General features: G+C 42.5%; 2 protein-coding genes across 4 annotated transcripts in view; one reads left to right on the top strand and one right to left on the bottom strand.

Moving 5' to 3' along the window:
• MCM9 (minichromosome maintenance 9 homologous recombination repair factor) overlaps positions 1-16,865 on the top strand; it is a 50,444-nt gene that overhangs the window by 17,824 nt on the left and 15,755 nt on the right. Inside the window, exon 8 of one of the 3 annotated variants that reach the window (XM_075498636.1) lies at positions 428-905. The exons of the other annotated variants lie outside the window; for them this stretch is intronic. Coding sequence (XP_075354751.1) covers positions 428-483 — 56 coding nt within the window. The 3' untranslated portion in view covers positions 484-905. Of the gene's footprint in view, positions 1-427; positions 906-16,865 lie in introns of those variants that run through there. 3 annotated transcript variants of the gene reach the window in all.
• On the bottom strand, positions 3,715-15,257 carry ASF1A (anti-silencing function 1A histone chaperone). Its single transcript, XM_075498645.1, has 4 exons — positions 14,829-15,257; positions 11,042-11,157; positions 6,415-6,591; positions 3,715-4,089 (listed from the first exon to the last, which is right to left on the bottom strand). The coding sequence occupies exons 1-4, from the start codon at positions 14,935-14,937 to the stop codon at positions 3,877-3,879; spliced, it is 615 nt and encodes a 204-aa protein (XP_075354760.1). The 5' UTR covers positions 14,938-15,257; the 3' UTR covers positions 3,715-3,876.

The raw sequence follows: 16,865 nt of genomic DNA, 5'->3' as shown, positions 1-16,865 counted from the left end.
CCCAGCTCTCATATCACACACTACAAGACCAGCTCTTAAGAAGCAGAACTTTAACTGGAAACATAAATACAAATGGGAAGGCCTAGTATGAGTAGTCCCCCACACTGCCAGCCCTTATAGGTAGTAGTGAGTTTTGTTGCATCTTCCCAGTTGGCACTGAGCAGAGCTCTCCAGCTAGCAACAACAGGAACAATTAACCCATCAAAAAGAAAAGAATCTGCACGCTTGCAGACCACTGTGCTATGGAAAAGGGGTAGGGTATAGTTAAGTAAGTATGTGAAGGACCTCTTACAGCTGCCGAGACAGAAGCCACGAGATTTAGTTAATTTTGCTGTTTTTCTGTCTCTGGTAGATGAGGATTTGCCAGGAGTGTACATGGTGTACATAAGGTGTTTTGGTTTTTTTCCTTCCCTACCACCATTTTCAGATGGCAGTCGACAGTCTTTGTACAGCTGCAAGTGGCTAGCCTCCAGTCTGAGCTGACTTCCAGAAAATCAGCAGTTAAGGCCCTACAAATAATGGAAGGTCAGATATCAGATTTGTCTTTGTGACTTTGTCGCTCACATCGCAGGAATACAGCTTGTCTGGCAAGCTATAAACTAAGCTACTGTGGTTATTGTAGCAAAGTTCTGAGTTGCTGCACTCTTGAAGATTGGTAGTAAGCGTTGGCTTTTTCAGTGGAGCTTTGTAAAGCCACTGGAGAGGTTAAATTTCACCAGCCTCCATTATGATGGAGCTGGAGCCTTTTTGCCCACTTCCAACTCAAGAGTGTCATAGTAATTCACACTGAAGGTGATGCATGAATAAATCACAATGACTGTAAGATGAAGGGACAAGTGTTTTTCAAGCTAGATATAAAAACCCCCACCCATGTTTTTCATCCCTAATGCTACCTTGTCTGATCTGTTTACTTCTTTGTACATGAATAACCTCTGATAAAGCATTATGACAATCTTCTAATGGAACCGAGTCTGTCTAGCTGAGGTAAAAATAGTGAGATGCATCACCAGTCCTGTCAACAGAATCTGTAGCATTCCCTTCCATCTTGGTGGTCTCTGCAAGCTGAGGTTCGTGGGAAGGTGAACTCATCTTTGACCTTGAAATTGTAATGCTGTGCTGTCTATATGTCATGCATATAGCCTCGCTGTTTCAAAACTTTCAGAGATCAGGGACAAGTCTTTACAGAGATGCCTCATAATGCATTGTATCTTTTAATACCACTAAGTTTGTGCTGTGATGTTGCCTAATGATCAGACCTGAAGCCTCTGGAGTACTGGAATTTGGTTTCTCAAATTCCATGTCTCTGGAATGTGATTTTGCCAGGAAACGTGATATTCAGTAGACAGTGTGTATGGACTGCTAAGATCTGGACAAAGTCGTAGAAGACCTGAGAGGCATCCAGTCTCTCAAAAAGCATAGACAGACTGCTTGTCTTGCAAAGATCATGAGGTGCTCTCATGAGGTATGGTTGTTCTTCTCCAGTTTTCACCAAGCACCAACCCAAGTAGGGTTATTCTTTTTCCTGTAATTGGTGTGTCGGTTATATCTAGGATGTGTTAGTGTATCAGGTAAGGTGGTACCAAGATCTACTGCAGCATCATGCCATCCGATCTAGCCTGAAGTTTATTGCACCCGAGTTCACGTGCGCAGTTGACTCTTATTCTCCTAAACAGAACAATAGATCTTTACTGTCTGATTTCTCTAAATTAATTGGTTTGCTGGGTGACTGGGTAGTTTTGCTGACTGTATTTTGTAGTTGATTCTGCAATAGCAGTAATACAGTTTTGTTTCCATCACTTTATGGCATATGCTTCTAAGAAGCCTTCATGCTACTAATGGATGGATTCTCATTACAGCTTGTACTTGATTGTGTTTTCATCTTCAATTGAAATACTACTACAGTAGCCTTAGCTCAAGGCAGACTTTGTTAGCCTGCCAGTCTTTCAGCAGATGACTAATTTGTTTACATGCTTACATTTAAAAGATATCTTAAATAGATTTATAAATAGAACAATAAAGTGCATGAAAAACCTCAAAACGTCACTGTAGACCTTAAAGTTACAATATAGTCGAAAATCAAAAGATCTTTCTTAAAAGTTCACATAATTTCAGCCCTCAAGTGAATCAACTGCTGGTTTGGGGGACCAGTTCTTTGTGTTAAGTCATACAGATACTAGAGTGTTATTATTTTTAAATTGCCAATCATAATTTTAAACAATTACAGAGAGATTTTCAAGACCACACATTAGAATGAGGGTTCCAAGTATTAATGGATTTCATTAATTCATTAAGCTATCATATGTGCTGCTGAGTTTCCATACAAGAAAGAAACCTGTGCATATACATTCCTTTCTGGTTTAAAAAATATACATGTTAGAAATTAAGACAATTTCACTAATGATGTGAAAAGACAGAAGTGCTAACTGCTTGGGACATCTTCATCGCTATTAGAAATGCAAAAAGAGAAGAGAAAGTGTTCTATTTTTATTCAGAGCTATACTGTCAGTCATTGTGAAATTTACCTTTTTTTAAGAGCCTGGAACCTACAAGGGTTCACAGTTTCGGCAGTTACTTGTAACTAGCAGAACTATGTTCTTGTAACCTGCCACGACAGGTTACAATTTTAAATGCACATATAATCACAGGAAACCCATAAGGCTGATGAGGATTGGAAGGAATAACTCAATTGTTAGTGTCGTAATAATGTCTTAAGTCCTTACAATTTACTGCCTAGTTCTTTTTATCTTCAGGGATGCCTCAGGTAATAGGGATGTCTCAGTGCAAGAGCTTCAGGGCAGGCAATGTATTCTTGAGTGTGTCATGCCTGCCACAACAGGGTTTGAATCTTGATTTATACCAGTGCATAGGATTGCCTTAAAGGGTAGAGAGAAAACAGAAAAGTTTTAAATTCCAGATGTTTCAAAAAAACTGAAAGAAAGCTTCTGAACTCCTTATTACTAGTTAAAAAGACTACAAGAATAAAGCATATCTGAAAATAAATGTACCAACCCAGCAGTTCTATGTAATAATCTTGCAGAAGAGCACTTTTTGGATTCTCATGCTATTCCTTTTGATGCTTAAATTTTCTAGTAATTGCTTGGAACCTTCCAAGCAATTGTGTGTGCTATTAGGGTGGCTGAAAAAGGCTTCTTTGCTGAGATACCCACCCAAATTCACATGAAACACTGTCCTTAACAAACCACAGTTTGACTGAACAGCAGCAGCAGATTTAAAAAAAAAAAAAAAATCCTAAAATCCAAGATAGCAGATGGTAAATCTCAAATTGCATGCTTTAAGTAACAAGTATGTGCCTTGAAAGGAAAAGAAGCTTGCACCTAAAATTATACTGTGCTGCCTGCTTTCACAGCAAGGGGACATTTTTGGACTTTTTTTTTTTTTGGTAAAAGATAACTTTTTTTCTTTTCACTTCATCTAATGACAGCTTTGTTCTTAAGCTGCTATTAAAGGGCACTTTATATTTGGCAATCTGGATCTCAGAGATGAGGACATGGCATTATTCCTTCATTTTGCCCGAAGGTTTTAACGTTCAGGTTTTTAGCTTTTAATAGTGCTTACAAAATAAAGGGGGAGGGGGGAAGAATATGTATACTTTAATCAGGTTTGGTTTAGACCACATAGAATAACACATTAGAGAAAAAAGGCAATTACTTAAAAATAGTTGTATTTATATTCCACAATTTGCTCAAATACTGGTTTGTTTTGTTTGGTTTTTTTTTTTTATAAACTTTCTACAGGATGTTTTAAAACAAGTTCTTCACATTGTGTGTCAACTATGTACTTATGGAATTTGAGGGAAATAGTTCTCATTGTTTTTACAGTTTAACACATGTACAGTACCAAAATGATGGTGGTTAGTCACATGCAGTCCATATGAGATTCTAACATAACATTTAATGAATTTTCTGATGTTGACCACCCCTTTGATGCTGAAGGTAATGCATCTGTAGAAAGCAGTGACTGTAGATTTGGGTTACTGCTCTCTGCATCTTCCAGTTTTTCAGTGTTGTCTTCCCAATTAATGTGGAATCTTGTGACTCTGGGATTAGATGCCAAAATATTCCTTTGAAGCTGGGAGAGAAGAAAATACATGGATTATGTAATGTGTACATCTCAAACTGGAGTGCACATGCATACAGATTTTTTTTCCTTTTATTCCCCATAGCCTTGTATATGTAAAATAATTTGTTTGAAAAGGTAATTCATATAAATGTGAATCTGTAGCTGCTATCTATGGATCAGAAACATGCTTACAAAAACAGACCACTCCTTCATTTACTCTAATATCCTACTCAGCAAAGTAACTGCTTTCTTGAGTCGGTATGTTTAACTGTTCCTTGAGTTCAAGGCTGTATGAGAACTCTGCAAGTAAAGTGCAAGTGTTTATTATTTTAGCCAGCTTTTAGTAAAGCAAATGACTACCCCCACAAAGATTTTTGCAAACCACAGTACTTCATAAAATTTTGCATCAACTTTATGGTGTTTGCAATAATTGTATCAATTCCATCAACTGTCTTCATTTAAGAGTACAACCTTTCCTTAAATTAAATTACCATGCTTTAGATTGATTTCACTAACTGAATTTTAATTTGTCTACTAAAACTTTAAAGTAAAGACATTACTTAAATTTTGAAGGTATTAATATTGTGGCAGTGGACATGCCTAGACATAAGTCATGTATTTTATTCTCATGGCTGGCCTTCATTTTCCTTTGAAAACATGTTGTATTTGTTTACGTACGCAGCAAAAAAGAAAACGCTCACTTTCTCTTAATCTTTTACCATTTTCAAGATAATATATAGTTAACTCTGGAGGATGGCAACTTACCACCATTGGCCATTCATTATGAAAGTTAAGACCAATCACGGGAAAAGTTTGCTTTGGTAGTAAAACTGATTTCATTCTCCAAGGAAGTGCACTCTCATTAAATATTTCCCAACCCTTTATGCAAACTAACAAAACCATTTCTTTTTTTGAACCTAGTAGGGTCTATTACCCATCACATACAATTAAATATGTTTAATACCCTTCTATTCTACTTATGTTTAAATTCTGTCCCAAAGTCACATTAAGGACTTTTTATACAAATACATGATAGCTTTTGCTGTTCTTCTTTTTCATAGAAGCAGAGCAAGCTTTTTACATAAGCAAATCAGAGAATTAAGACAAGTAGTTCTAGGCATCTCTAAATTCAAGTGCTTAAAGGAAGTCAACATTCTGGCATTCACATCCAAAATAACAAATAAGTACATGATTTAAATGAAAGAAAAAAGGGAACAGATTATAAGTTTAAGAATCCTCAAAATTAACAGTAATTTCAAATTTTGAGAACATACTGAGCATCTGATCCCTGAAAATTAATTTAAGCATAGAAAATCATTAGCGACTTTTAAAAACCAATTTACATACCAATTCAGTTTAGTTACATTTGGAGATCAGTTTCAGGGACTACAGGGATTATATCTGTACTAGTCATGACAGTACCTGCATTATCCCATTCATTTCTTCATATATCCAGTCACATAATTCATGCAAATTTGAGAAATAACAAAATTTTCACTATCACACAACTTTGGAACATAAGTGTGTACACATGTATGTCAGCTTTCATAAAGAGAAAACCCAACTCCACAAAATCTTCCATGAAAACAAACCTGGATGCTGTATAGAACCTTGTTGGTTTGTAGAGAGTCTGCCTGGGTAGAGTATTTCACAGGATTTTGACTAGTTTTTGATGTTTAATTGAGCCTTCTCAAGGTTAGGTTCAAAATAATTCTATTTCACATCTTTTAATTCTAGTCCTGGTTTAATTTTTACCATGAAGGATATATATTTTTTTAAACTTAATCTGTATACTTCCTTGGTCAAGTTGTCCACTGATCGGATAATCATCCAACCTGTTCTTACCAGGTTACCCATCTTCTCTCATTTTATACATAAGTTGTTCTTCAGTTTGTTTGTTACTGTTTTACACAAACTGCAGCTCTAACACTAAAACAGCTGGATAACAACTGTGTTAAATTAATACTTAAAACTTAGTTCCAGGTTGACTGTCCTAGAAAAAACATTATTCTGTTTTTCTGAAGAACAGAGTCGCTTTGTCAATAGTGGTGCAGGTAGAGGGAACCCAACAGTTTATTTCACACAGTCAAGTGGAAAATAATAACGAAGTTCAGCGGACGCTTCAAGCTGGTGGAAACTGTTGCAGGTTTCTTAATGTTCTCCAAATTTATGGCAACTACATGGCACTTGTAGTTTGTTCCCCTAAGTCTTTTCCATTATTTGATGCCTCATTCTGTGCACTTTATGGAATCACCTGGGGTTTGGTTCTGTTTCTTAAAAACCTCTTTCTGTAAGCATACCTTTGATACACGAGTAGAACAAAACATGCCTTACCTTAGAAAAATCTGGCTTTACTGGTGGATTCTCTCTCAGCTCTGTTTCAGTATATTCATTGTTTACATAGTAGCCGACTCTAATAAATTCTTGACCTCGATAGGTGCATGTAATTAGCACAACTGTTACACCTACTGCATCTGCATCTGGAATAAGCCCTGGGTTCGGTGCATCAGCCTAAATGTGAAAGGGAAGGATGGATTAAAATAAAATTGATACCACATGCCTTTCTAGCAGGGGAATCTTAAGTAGTATGTCTTAGCAGCTGAGTAGTGACTGTATTTAAAATTGTTCTTCACGTTAACCAGAAAATATACCTGCTTTCACAACAACATCAACCCTGAATTTAGGACACTATCCTCTAGAGACAGAATTACTGAGAATACAGTAATATTGTGTGCTGACATTTCTCATGGGTGATTAGACAGCTTTCATCCAAAACTGCTTTTAAATATATGATCAGCTGAACTGTTGTTCGAACAAGTGTACTAACGTCCCTCCAATTCTACAGTGCCATTGTTCTCCAGCCCATCTTGGTAATTTAGTAGAGTTAGGGTTTTGGGGGTTTTTTTTGTACCTCTGAGGTTGAATTCATCTGTATGTGTGTTTTTAACAAGAACTAAACCCTTAAAAATACAGACTGCAATTTATACTTCAGCAAGAAGAGCAGGGACAGGCTACAGTGAGCTTTGAGCTGTCCCACAGATTTCTAGGAAAGGAATAAACTCTCTCTTGCATCCTTCCACATTCCTGTGTTTGTTAAAATGTATGCAGTTAAATGCATCAACGCTCTAAGATATCTGACATTTTCAGCAAGGATGCAATCCTAATTAATAGGCAACTCTTATAATCATCTTCAACGTCCTCACTTACCATGGGTCTGCAGTTATTAATAATCAATAAAATTTGCCTCGCAAATGTGGCTCACATCAGTCCCTTAAAATGCTTCCTAACTACACATTTATTGATAAAATGTGATGCCTCATTCTGCTGTAGGATTTAAAGTCACAGCAACCTAAGCATAAACGAAACAGCTTCATATTTACAATTTTACATGAAGATCTGAAGCCAACAATGGACACTTGTGTTGTGAGTACAAGTTGGTATTAACAATGTATGTTAGAATGGTTCAGGTGTAACAAATCTTGCCTTAGGACAGAGGATGAATGGCATTAATTCCTGCTGTCCCTCTGGTCCCTACTTTTCTGTAGTATTTATATGCTCCAGCCCTGTGCAATTGGGGAGCTAGCGGTCATTCATCATTGGCTTCTGCTCTTTGCTACTTCAATTTTAAGCCTTCAAACGAGTCTAGCCTTTTATAAGAAACTGTAGGCACTTTGCAGAAGAATTAGATGAGTCAGACCTCTCAGGAATAAATCCACCATGGGGAGGAGAAGCAACCAGGGAATCAGGTAGAACACAACTTCCTCCAGCCCTGAAGGCAACAGAAAATGACCAAATGGCTTCACAACTTGCATAGGGGAATGGAAAAAGATGACCAAGGAACCGGACAAGTGTAGAAGCTTGAAGAAATCACAAGAACTGCCAATACAGATGAAATTGCTACTTTAGTTCAGTAGTCTTGTTCTAACAGTGCCCAGGACCGTCTGATTACTTTAAATTCCACAATGGGCAGTTACAGAATAATATATTGCAAAAGGACACTGTTCCATTTAACCCCCCATGAAACTCATCTCACACCCTAATGTGGGATTTTAGTTCTTCCAGGCTCCCATTGTCATTTTGTGTCCTGTAATATCCTATGATACAGTTGTGAACCCAAGGAAATACTCTGAGTGGAAAAGACACTGAACACTGTTTAAAAGAAAAAAAAAACACCACTTTTCTCAAATTCTGAACTTCCTGCCTTGATGTCAAACCTCTTAATTGCCCAGGAAACACATGATCATACATAGGTGGAAGACAAAAGAAGAGTTTGGTATGACTAAGTGATAAGTGAGCAGTTGCAGGTAGGTATTTTGGTAGGCAAAGAGAGGCAGTAGGATTAACTTGTGCCGTTCTTATGCTAGAAATTACTTAAGAATTTTATGAAATCACTCAATGTATACATTGTCTTGATTTATCTTGCTTTTCCACATGATACATTTATTCACATAGCTATTACTGCAGACTAGCTAAGTTAGTGTAAGGTCATATCCCCACTTAAAGATAGTAAGTTATTTATGTGCTTATATTCTCAAAAAGAAGTTTCTGTGAATTTATTACAAATCCCCAAGTGCACAGAGAGAAGGAATCAGGTTTCAATACATGTATCTTGACATTTAGAACCAAATAGGCCAAGCTGTGGGCCTTTATTATTGAAATATTTTTAAATGTTTTTAAAAAAAAAAAAAAGGCTGATTGTGTAAGTCTGAAAAGCACAATAGTTTTCCATCTTTCTGCATGTAAGGCTGACTTCCCAACCTGAAAGAGAGCTTCTTTTCAACAAAGGTAGTTTTACCATCCTTGGTATTTTATCTACGTGGTACTCCATTTTACTTGCTGTTTCAGCCATTTTCCGATTTAGAAAAATCTACAGCATCTTATTAGCTGAAAATTTTATACACCTCCACAAAGGTCCTTTCCTTGTGCTGTCCCTAGTGAACACAATCTCTTTTCTTTATATTACACGCCTCCTGCAGTTCTGTGCTTTGCCCCATTCTGCTCTTCCCTTGCTAGTTCTCCCTATCTCCCAGGCTGCTTCAGTTTGGTGAATAAAGTAGCTTCAGTCATCAGCAAAGGCTAACTGCAGCACTATGGTTTTTAGTGGTCTTCTGCATACACGTTAGCTGAGTTTTACCCTCACCTGAAATCCAGTGCTTTTGAGTCTAATATACTTAGACCAACAGTACTTCCATAAGAAATAAAAGGGATACTTTAATGTAACACAGAAGGAATACTGACTCTCTTACAGGACCTATTCCAATCTAAACAAAATGTCTACATATCTACTTCTAATTTAGCTGTAGTGTCATTTATAACTGGGATACAATCGATTAATCCATCCTACAGAAACTGCAAGACCAATAAATTTAATTTTCAAGGCCTTCCTAATCATACAGCCTCTCAAAACATGCCTTTTTAGGCACCCGCCTCCTGCTCCTTCTCATCACCATCAACAATGAATCTTCATAACTTCATTGAGAACAGTGCATCTTTTAAATTAGAAATGCAAACACCACCTAATTTCTCTGCATATAGTGCTACAAGGTAGCCCCTTTGAGGGCAACAGAGGATCACCTATTTCTAACCAATTAATGCCGTAAGCTATAATAGCTTGATAATGGAAGAGCTGTTAATAAATTATGCATTTGTTACACATCTGCTTTATGTGTAGCGTGGAAAAATTAGGCCCAGCTCCAAAACCAAACAGAAATGTTTCAAGACTGATTTGCACGTATGTGGTTGATAAATGTAACCTCCAACCTAATCCTATTCCTTTAGCCTGTCCTGTAAGAAAAAAAAGTTTCCTGGAACTTACAGGATTAATCAAGATGCCTCACAAATGTTGATATTATTTTAAAAGAGTTACAATCACTGTGAGAAATAAGAAAGGATATTCATTAGCACTTTTTTTTTTTAAAATGCTTAGACTCCAGCATGCATTTGCCATTAAATAGTTAAGGGAATGTATAATACTTGGGAAAGTAGCATGGTTCTTATACAATAAGCTGTACTCAGTTTCAATCTGATTTTTCTGCTGATGGATTTTGCTCTCAGTTTACAAGACAAATACTAGTATTTGATAAATAGAGAAAAAAAGTGAGCTAAATCATAGTTTGATTAAAAAAAAACCAAACCAAAACAAAAACCACTTCCATAAGAATTTAGGCAAGTCTGCTGTAGTTTATTTTCCCCTCTCACTCACTTAAAATGGAAACCAGAATAGGCTAGTAAGCCATCTCAGTGCTGCTCTTTCTCCGTTTTCTTCCCTTCATTATTCCTTCTTAGTAACTTTTGCCTTTAACAGCAGTATTTTGTAGGACTGTCACATGCTCCAGAGTTTGTTGGACAGTCTTGATCTACACATTTGTGTCCCAAATGCCTGCTATCTACCATTGGAATTCTGTCTTATTTTACAAATTGCTATATTTTGTTGTGATTTAGCATGCTTAGCCAAACATCATGGTTGAACACTTATCCTGCCAAATAGAAGTGAATTCTTGACTGTTTTGGCTGAGTTTTACAATGAATTTGTTGGCCTGATCTTCTGAAGATGTTGTCTACATTAACCTAGTGCTCCTGATCATCTGAAACTGCCACCAACTGCAGTAGAGTTAAGCCTGATGGTGCTAGTGTAAGCCAGGTAGCTGGCACTCTTGATTACTGAGTGATCTAGAATATATTTCTAAACCAGACTGGTCAAAATTATCAGTAGCTACAGGAACAGTGCTTATATCACTAACTCTCATTATTGATACCACAAGTGAAAATATCACCATGGAAATATCAGGGGCAAGAAATACCAGCTCGTGAACAGACTGTAAAGGAAGGTGTATCACACCTGAAGAGCTGACTGAAATATTTTTCTAGCTTACCATTATTTTTCAAGTGTGTCTTAGTGTGATACAGTCATCTTTAAACAAATTAACACAACCCTTTTAAGACACAGTTAAATCAAACTTACCTGAAATACAAACATGTGTCTGCCTGCAGGAACAGGTCCTACTAAAACAGAGTCTAACACCTGATCATACTCTTCACTTTCAGCTGAACCAACATAAATTATTTTCCATTCCAAATCTAGAGCAAAACAAAAATCAAAAGAACAAACATTATTTATCATTACAGTTGAGGGTCTTCCACTCTTGCTTATCTACAGTTTTGTGTAGCCTAAAATTGCTTCTTTCACAACAGGCCTAAAGGAATAAGGACCTGTCTCCACTGGGGAAATTTATTGATGCCTGCCCCAGCCCTCATGAACCAGACCAGCCCACCATCTCTCTCTAGTCAGTCAGTACTGCAGGAATCCCTCTATTTTCATAGTCAGGTTCGTTTTCAAATTTTATACAGAGGACAGGGCCCATTTACTTTTTGGGAGCTGTGTTCAGCATTTTCTCAGTCTGTCGGACTGGCCGCAGCACAGAGACGATGCCTATATACGCCTATAACACATTTATGCCTTGAATACTGACTCGCCTCCCAAAAAGAAATTCCCACCTTCCACATATACACCTCACAGCTTAAATTATACAGACCATGGAAGGTAGTTAATTGAGTAAGAAAACCCATTGTGTAAGCACCAGGCACACTAACTGTATGCCCCAATTCCTTCACATGCAACTTGGGTAACCTGAGAAGTATGTAGAATTGTGATAGTATGATTAGATCATATTCTCAAAGATATTAGCGCTTGGATTTTATCTACATCCTGAAATGGAATTACAGGCAAAAAAAATTAAATGTAGCATTTTGCTTCTTAAAATAATGCACCAAAATCAAACATTTCTTACAATTCAGTCTTTTCTAACTCACCCTCTCCACCACATGTGTTTGAAAGTTGAAACTACAAATTAGCATACATTAGCTCTTCCTGGGCCAGCTTTTCACTTTCACTTTTTGTTTCAAAAACACATATGGAACTAATCTTAAAAGACAGATTTCTGGTTTTTTAAACAAGAGGAAAAAAGAAAATTACAGGTACCATTACAGAAAACCATGACTAACACTTTTTTTAAAATGAAACTGTTGCTTCAAAACTGTACCTTAAAAACTTACATGGTATATTTCTTTTTTTCTTCCCTTATGAACAATGCCCTTATTGTCTATGCAAAAGCACAAACCTCTACCCTATTACATTTACTTTATTACTATGCTCTGCAAAATTCAAACGTCTACATTATGGTTTCTTGATGCAGGAATAGAACTTAAGCACAGAAAAAACTTAGCATTTTAACAAAAGTTGGCTGCTTTAGGGTTGCAACTCTCTTTCCTCATTAATGAATTGTTCTCACTTATGTGTAACACCAGTGCAGGTTTTGGGGGTTTAAGTAACATAATTAACAGGGCTTGGGAAAGGATTTTACTCTTCTGTACAGCCCAGCACAATTGGCCAGGTACGGTATCAGAGGTTTTATTTACCTTGTAAACATCTAGTACTAGCTACTGCCAGTACTGCAGGCTACTCATCCAGGACAATTAAGGACCTCTTTTGTCAGCATCTGTGCAATTTACCACGTACAGGAAGTGAGAACTTTTAGGCTAAACTACTTAAGATCATCACACCATCATGTGCCATTATTCTAGGAGAACAGTATAAAGTTCATTCTAAACCAGTAGTATCTAGTACTGAAAAATGGAGTTTTTAAAAATGAGTTTTAAATTATACATTTAATAGGTTGATCCAAATGATGTTTAGGTATCTTGATACGGAATAACAACTTTAAAAAAAAAAAATGGGCTGGGTTCATGAATTTAATTTTAAGATCAGTGGTGCACAGGACTGGCTGAAGAGAAAACAGCACAGTAAATAGACATACTAGCACGTGAAAGCTAAGGCAATGACGGCAAATTTTTCATCAAGTACAGAAAGGCTATGTTTAATCTTATTTTTAATGTAAAAGACACAGCAGTGCTTATCTTGAATCTGTAGTCTAACTTGCATTTAAGTGGGGGAAGGGAACTGAGAATTTTGCATTAGACCATCTATAATTCTTCTCATCCCGATTGTCTGGGATTAACTCTAGCGTAAATCCAGAGAGTGAGGAGCACATCACGTACAGCTGTGCACAACTGGAAGGAAAGGCATAACGCCTTGTGCCGAGCCCCTATGACGGGCACTGCTGCCTGCCACAGCAGTTGCCATTGAGGGGTCTGATGCTGTATCTCAGATAAGGCCAGATTGACTAGAGAGATCCAGTCAGCAACCTGGAGATGGGCACGGAGCACACCCTGCTACGGGCAGCTCCAACTAGTGCGTTGGTCAGTTGTAAAAGGGCAGGAGACTAGCAGCAGAGGCCTAGAGGAAATCCCAGGCTCAGACGAGACTTCCTCTGAAGTTCCCGCCAGCACGACCGTCCCTCCCAACGGCGGTGGAGGAGAGCAACCCAAGCCGTCCATGCCGAGTGCGCTGTCACCAGGCCGCCGGCACGCACAAGTGAAAACTGCTACAGAAGCAGGCAGGGTGAGGCAAGTTTAACCGCAACGACAGGGAGCCTGCCAGGCGTTATCACCCGCGAACTCCGGTTTTCCTTTTGCCTTCCCTCGCCCCTCAGGCCGCTGGGGCTCCCTGGCGAGCAGGCGGCGCTGGTCTCCGCCGGGGCGAGGACCCCGCCGGGGGCCAGGCAGCTGTCCTCTTCCGCTCTCGGGCAGCCCCAGCCGAGCGGCCTCCTCCTCACTCGTACCGCTGCCGGCGGGCAGGAGCGCCCCGTTTCCTCTCCCAGCCCGCCGCGCCTTCCTCGCCCCGGGCCGCGGCGTTCAAAACTCCCGCCCGAGGGGCGACGCGCGGCCTCTCGGGGCGACTCCCGCAGAGAGCCGCGGCGCGGCCTGCCGGCGGCCCGGCGGGCGGCGCTGCGGAGCGCCGCCGAGGCGAAGGCGGTTCGCGGCCCGCCCGGCTGAGGAGAAGGCGGGAGCCCGCCGGCGGCGCGCCGCGCCCCTCGGCGGGGAGCACGGCCGGCGCCCCAAACTCGGGCGGGGGGTCCCCGCGGGGCGGCTGCAGGGCGGCGCCACCGGGGCCGCCCCCCGCTCTGGCGGCAGCCGGTAACTTTCGAGTGACTTCCAAAAATAGTGGCTGGCGGCCGGCCCCCTCCCCCACCGGCAGGGCTCCCGCAGCCAACGTGCCCTGCCGTGCCGCCGGCCCCGCGCACCCACCGCGCCGCACCCCGCCGCCGCAGCCAGCTGCCGGCACCTGGGGGCGAGCCCGCCCGCCCCTGCCTCCCACAGCGGTTTTTTAATTTTTTTTTTTAAAGTATTAAAATGGAGCACGAGGCCAACGAAGCGCAGGCTGCGGAGCGTTTTCCGCGCCCCGAGTAACGCCTGGGCGTAGGGTCGGCGGCCGCGCAACAGCCCCTCTCCCCGCGGGCGCGGGGATGCGCGGCAGCCGAGCCCCGTTAACCCTCTCCCTCTCGCGCTCCCCCCCACGCACACACAAAGCTGGCAACATGGCTACCACCACTCAAACAAGTTCCTCGCAACTTGAAGCTCGCCTCGCCGATGGCGCGGCGGGGAGAGGCGGCCCCGGCTCAGCGGCCAGGGCGGGCGAACGCCGCCAACTTTCCCCGCCGGGCTCGGCGAGCGCGGTTTTCCGCCGGCAAGCTCGGGCGCCGGCGAGCACATCCCTTCGCCTCGGCACGGCGATGCGGTGAAGGAGAAACTGTTAAATTGTAGGAGCAGGCCTGTGCAAAGTTTAAGCCTTAAAACCCCTGAAACTAAGAGCCCGGGGTTACAAAATCCGTATCGGGAAAAAATCTACTCACCTTCCGACAGGTCCTCTATGCACTCAAATGTGATTTCGAATTGGAAAGGATTGTAGAAAGGAGAAGGATTATCCAACACCACTACATTGTTCACCTGAACCTTTGCCATATTTTGAAAAAAACACAAACAATAGGAAGAGCGTGTTAACGCAGCACAGTAAAGTCCAGTGTGTTGGTTTTTTGCGACGCACAAGCCCCCGTGCCAGTGTCTGAGCGAGGCTGCAGAGCTGCGACTTGCAGAAACTTTTTCTTCCCCCTTTTATTTACACCAGGAACACTCCACACTGTTTGCAGCTTTCCTATTTCACTAAACTACAGCCCATTCTGCCCTGCTCGCCGCCAGCGCCCGCCCGGATTGGCCGCACGCCGGCCTAGGGCCCTCCTCCGCGAGCGCGGCCGCCGAGCGGCAGCAAGATGGGCTCCGCCGCTCCCGCTCGGCCCTCGGCGCCTCGCCGCGGCGCCCCCGCCTGGCGCGCGGAGGAAACGGCCTGCCAACGGCCGCGCCGCGCCGGGCGGGGCGGGGCCGCGGACGGCCGGGCGGAGCCGGGGCGGGCGGGAGCCCGGCGGAGGGCCCTGCTCAAGCGGGCTTCGCCCCTACTCGCCCACGGGGTTCCGCCGTGTGGCGTGGGGCTGGTGTGGGGGTGTGTTTAGGCTTTTTTTTTTTTTTTTTCTTTTTCTGCGCCCAGAGGTGGCCGGGGCGACGCAGTGAGCTGGTCTCGCTGGGGCTGGGTGCTGATGGGGTCGCGGGTATCGGGGCCACCCCGGCTCGGGGCTGTGGAGCTGCGCAGGGACCATCAGCTTGCAAGAGGCCAACCCCGCAGGGGAGCTGCGCCGTCCTGATCAGCCCCACAGCGCCGACCTCTTGGCCAAAGACGGTGTGCCAGGAGGCGGCATAAGAAGGAGCCCGGCTGGCACCTTGCTCGCTGGGGTGCTCCCTGAATAAAGCGGGGTTTGCTGGCGGAGTGCTGGGTGCCCCAGGTGTGGACAGGCTGCCTGCATGGGGCTGAGTTCTGCCACCAATCCACCTCGCTGCTGCTAGAGAGGTCTGCCCTCAGAGGGGTTGTGGAGGGATCAGAGTGTGTCTTTTATGCAGCCGTGCCGTCAAAAAGCCATCCCATTCCTATATTTGTAAAGAAGGGCTTAGGTAACAACATAAATTGTGAAACAACAGGTATCCCTGTGCAGCAGCAGGAAGCCCAGAGAGGAGGCCATCTTGTGTGGCAGCAGGAGGTTTGTAGAGGAAGCCATCTTGTGGCTGCCACACACAAGGGATAGGGAGGAGTGACATGCAGCTGTAGCACCAGTTTACAAGCCTCCTGCCTCTGTGGAGGCCGGGGTGTGGGCTGGGAACAGCAGAAAGTGCTCAGGGCTTGGGGGGGCGAGCTGTATACCCTCACCACAAGAGGAGATTCTGTGTGGAAATAAATACACAGCCAGGCTGTAGTAATGTCTGCAGGGAGCCCTTGAATGCCGTGGAATATGCACAGCAGGGAGGCATGTAGGAGCCATCTTTCCACCTGCATGGAAAGGCCGAGCCCTGCTGGTGGGAGCAGAGTGCTGCCAGACCTGCAGCGGGTGAGAGCGCAGCGCTGAGGCGCGGAGGCCCTTGGCCTTCAGCAAATCTCCAAGCCCGTGCAAGGTTTGGAAAGTAGATGACACTTTTGGTTTGTATTTACAAAGAAATGTCATCGTCTGATACTTGCCCGATTTGTTGCTTGCTTCACTTTTTAATAGCATTCTCCATATGTCTGACACAAGGCTAGAGGTTATTTTGGTTTTTTTATAATTGTGTTATATGATTGATTGCCCGAGTTGTTCAGTGCAGAGTTCAGGAAACCAGAAAAGATTGGACACAATGGAGGAGATTCCTTGCAACAAGCTAAAGTACACCTTATGTTATCAGGAAACATGTATTTCCAATAACTTTTTGCTGGCTGGGAACAAACGGCTACTGTGGTGGGCTACGCAGTGATGAGAAGGCCTCCGCAGCCTCTCCTCCCTGAACCAAAGAAAGTTGAGGGGGGGCAGATTCTTGGG

The sequence above is a fragment of the Mycteria americana genome, chromosome 3 (genome assembly GCF_035582795.1).
Source record: "Mycteria americana isolate JAX WOST 10 ecotype Jacksonville Zoo and Gardens chromosome 3, USCA_MyAme_1.0, whole genome shotgun sequence".
NCBI lineage: Eukaryota > Metazoa > Chordata > Aves > Ciconiiformes > Ciconiidae > Mycteria > Mycteria americana.
This window is presented reverse-complemented; position numbering and strand designations above follow the sequence as displayed.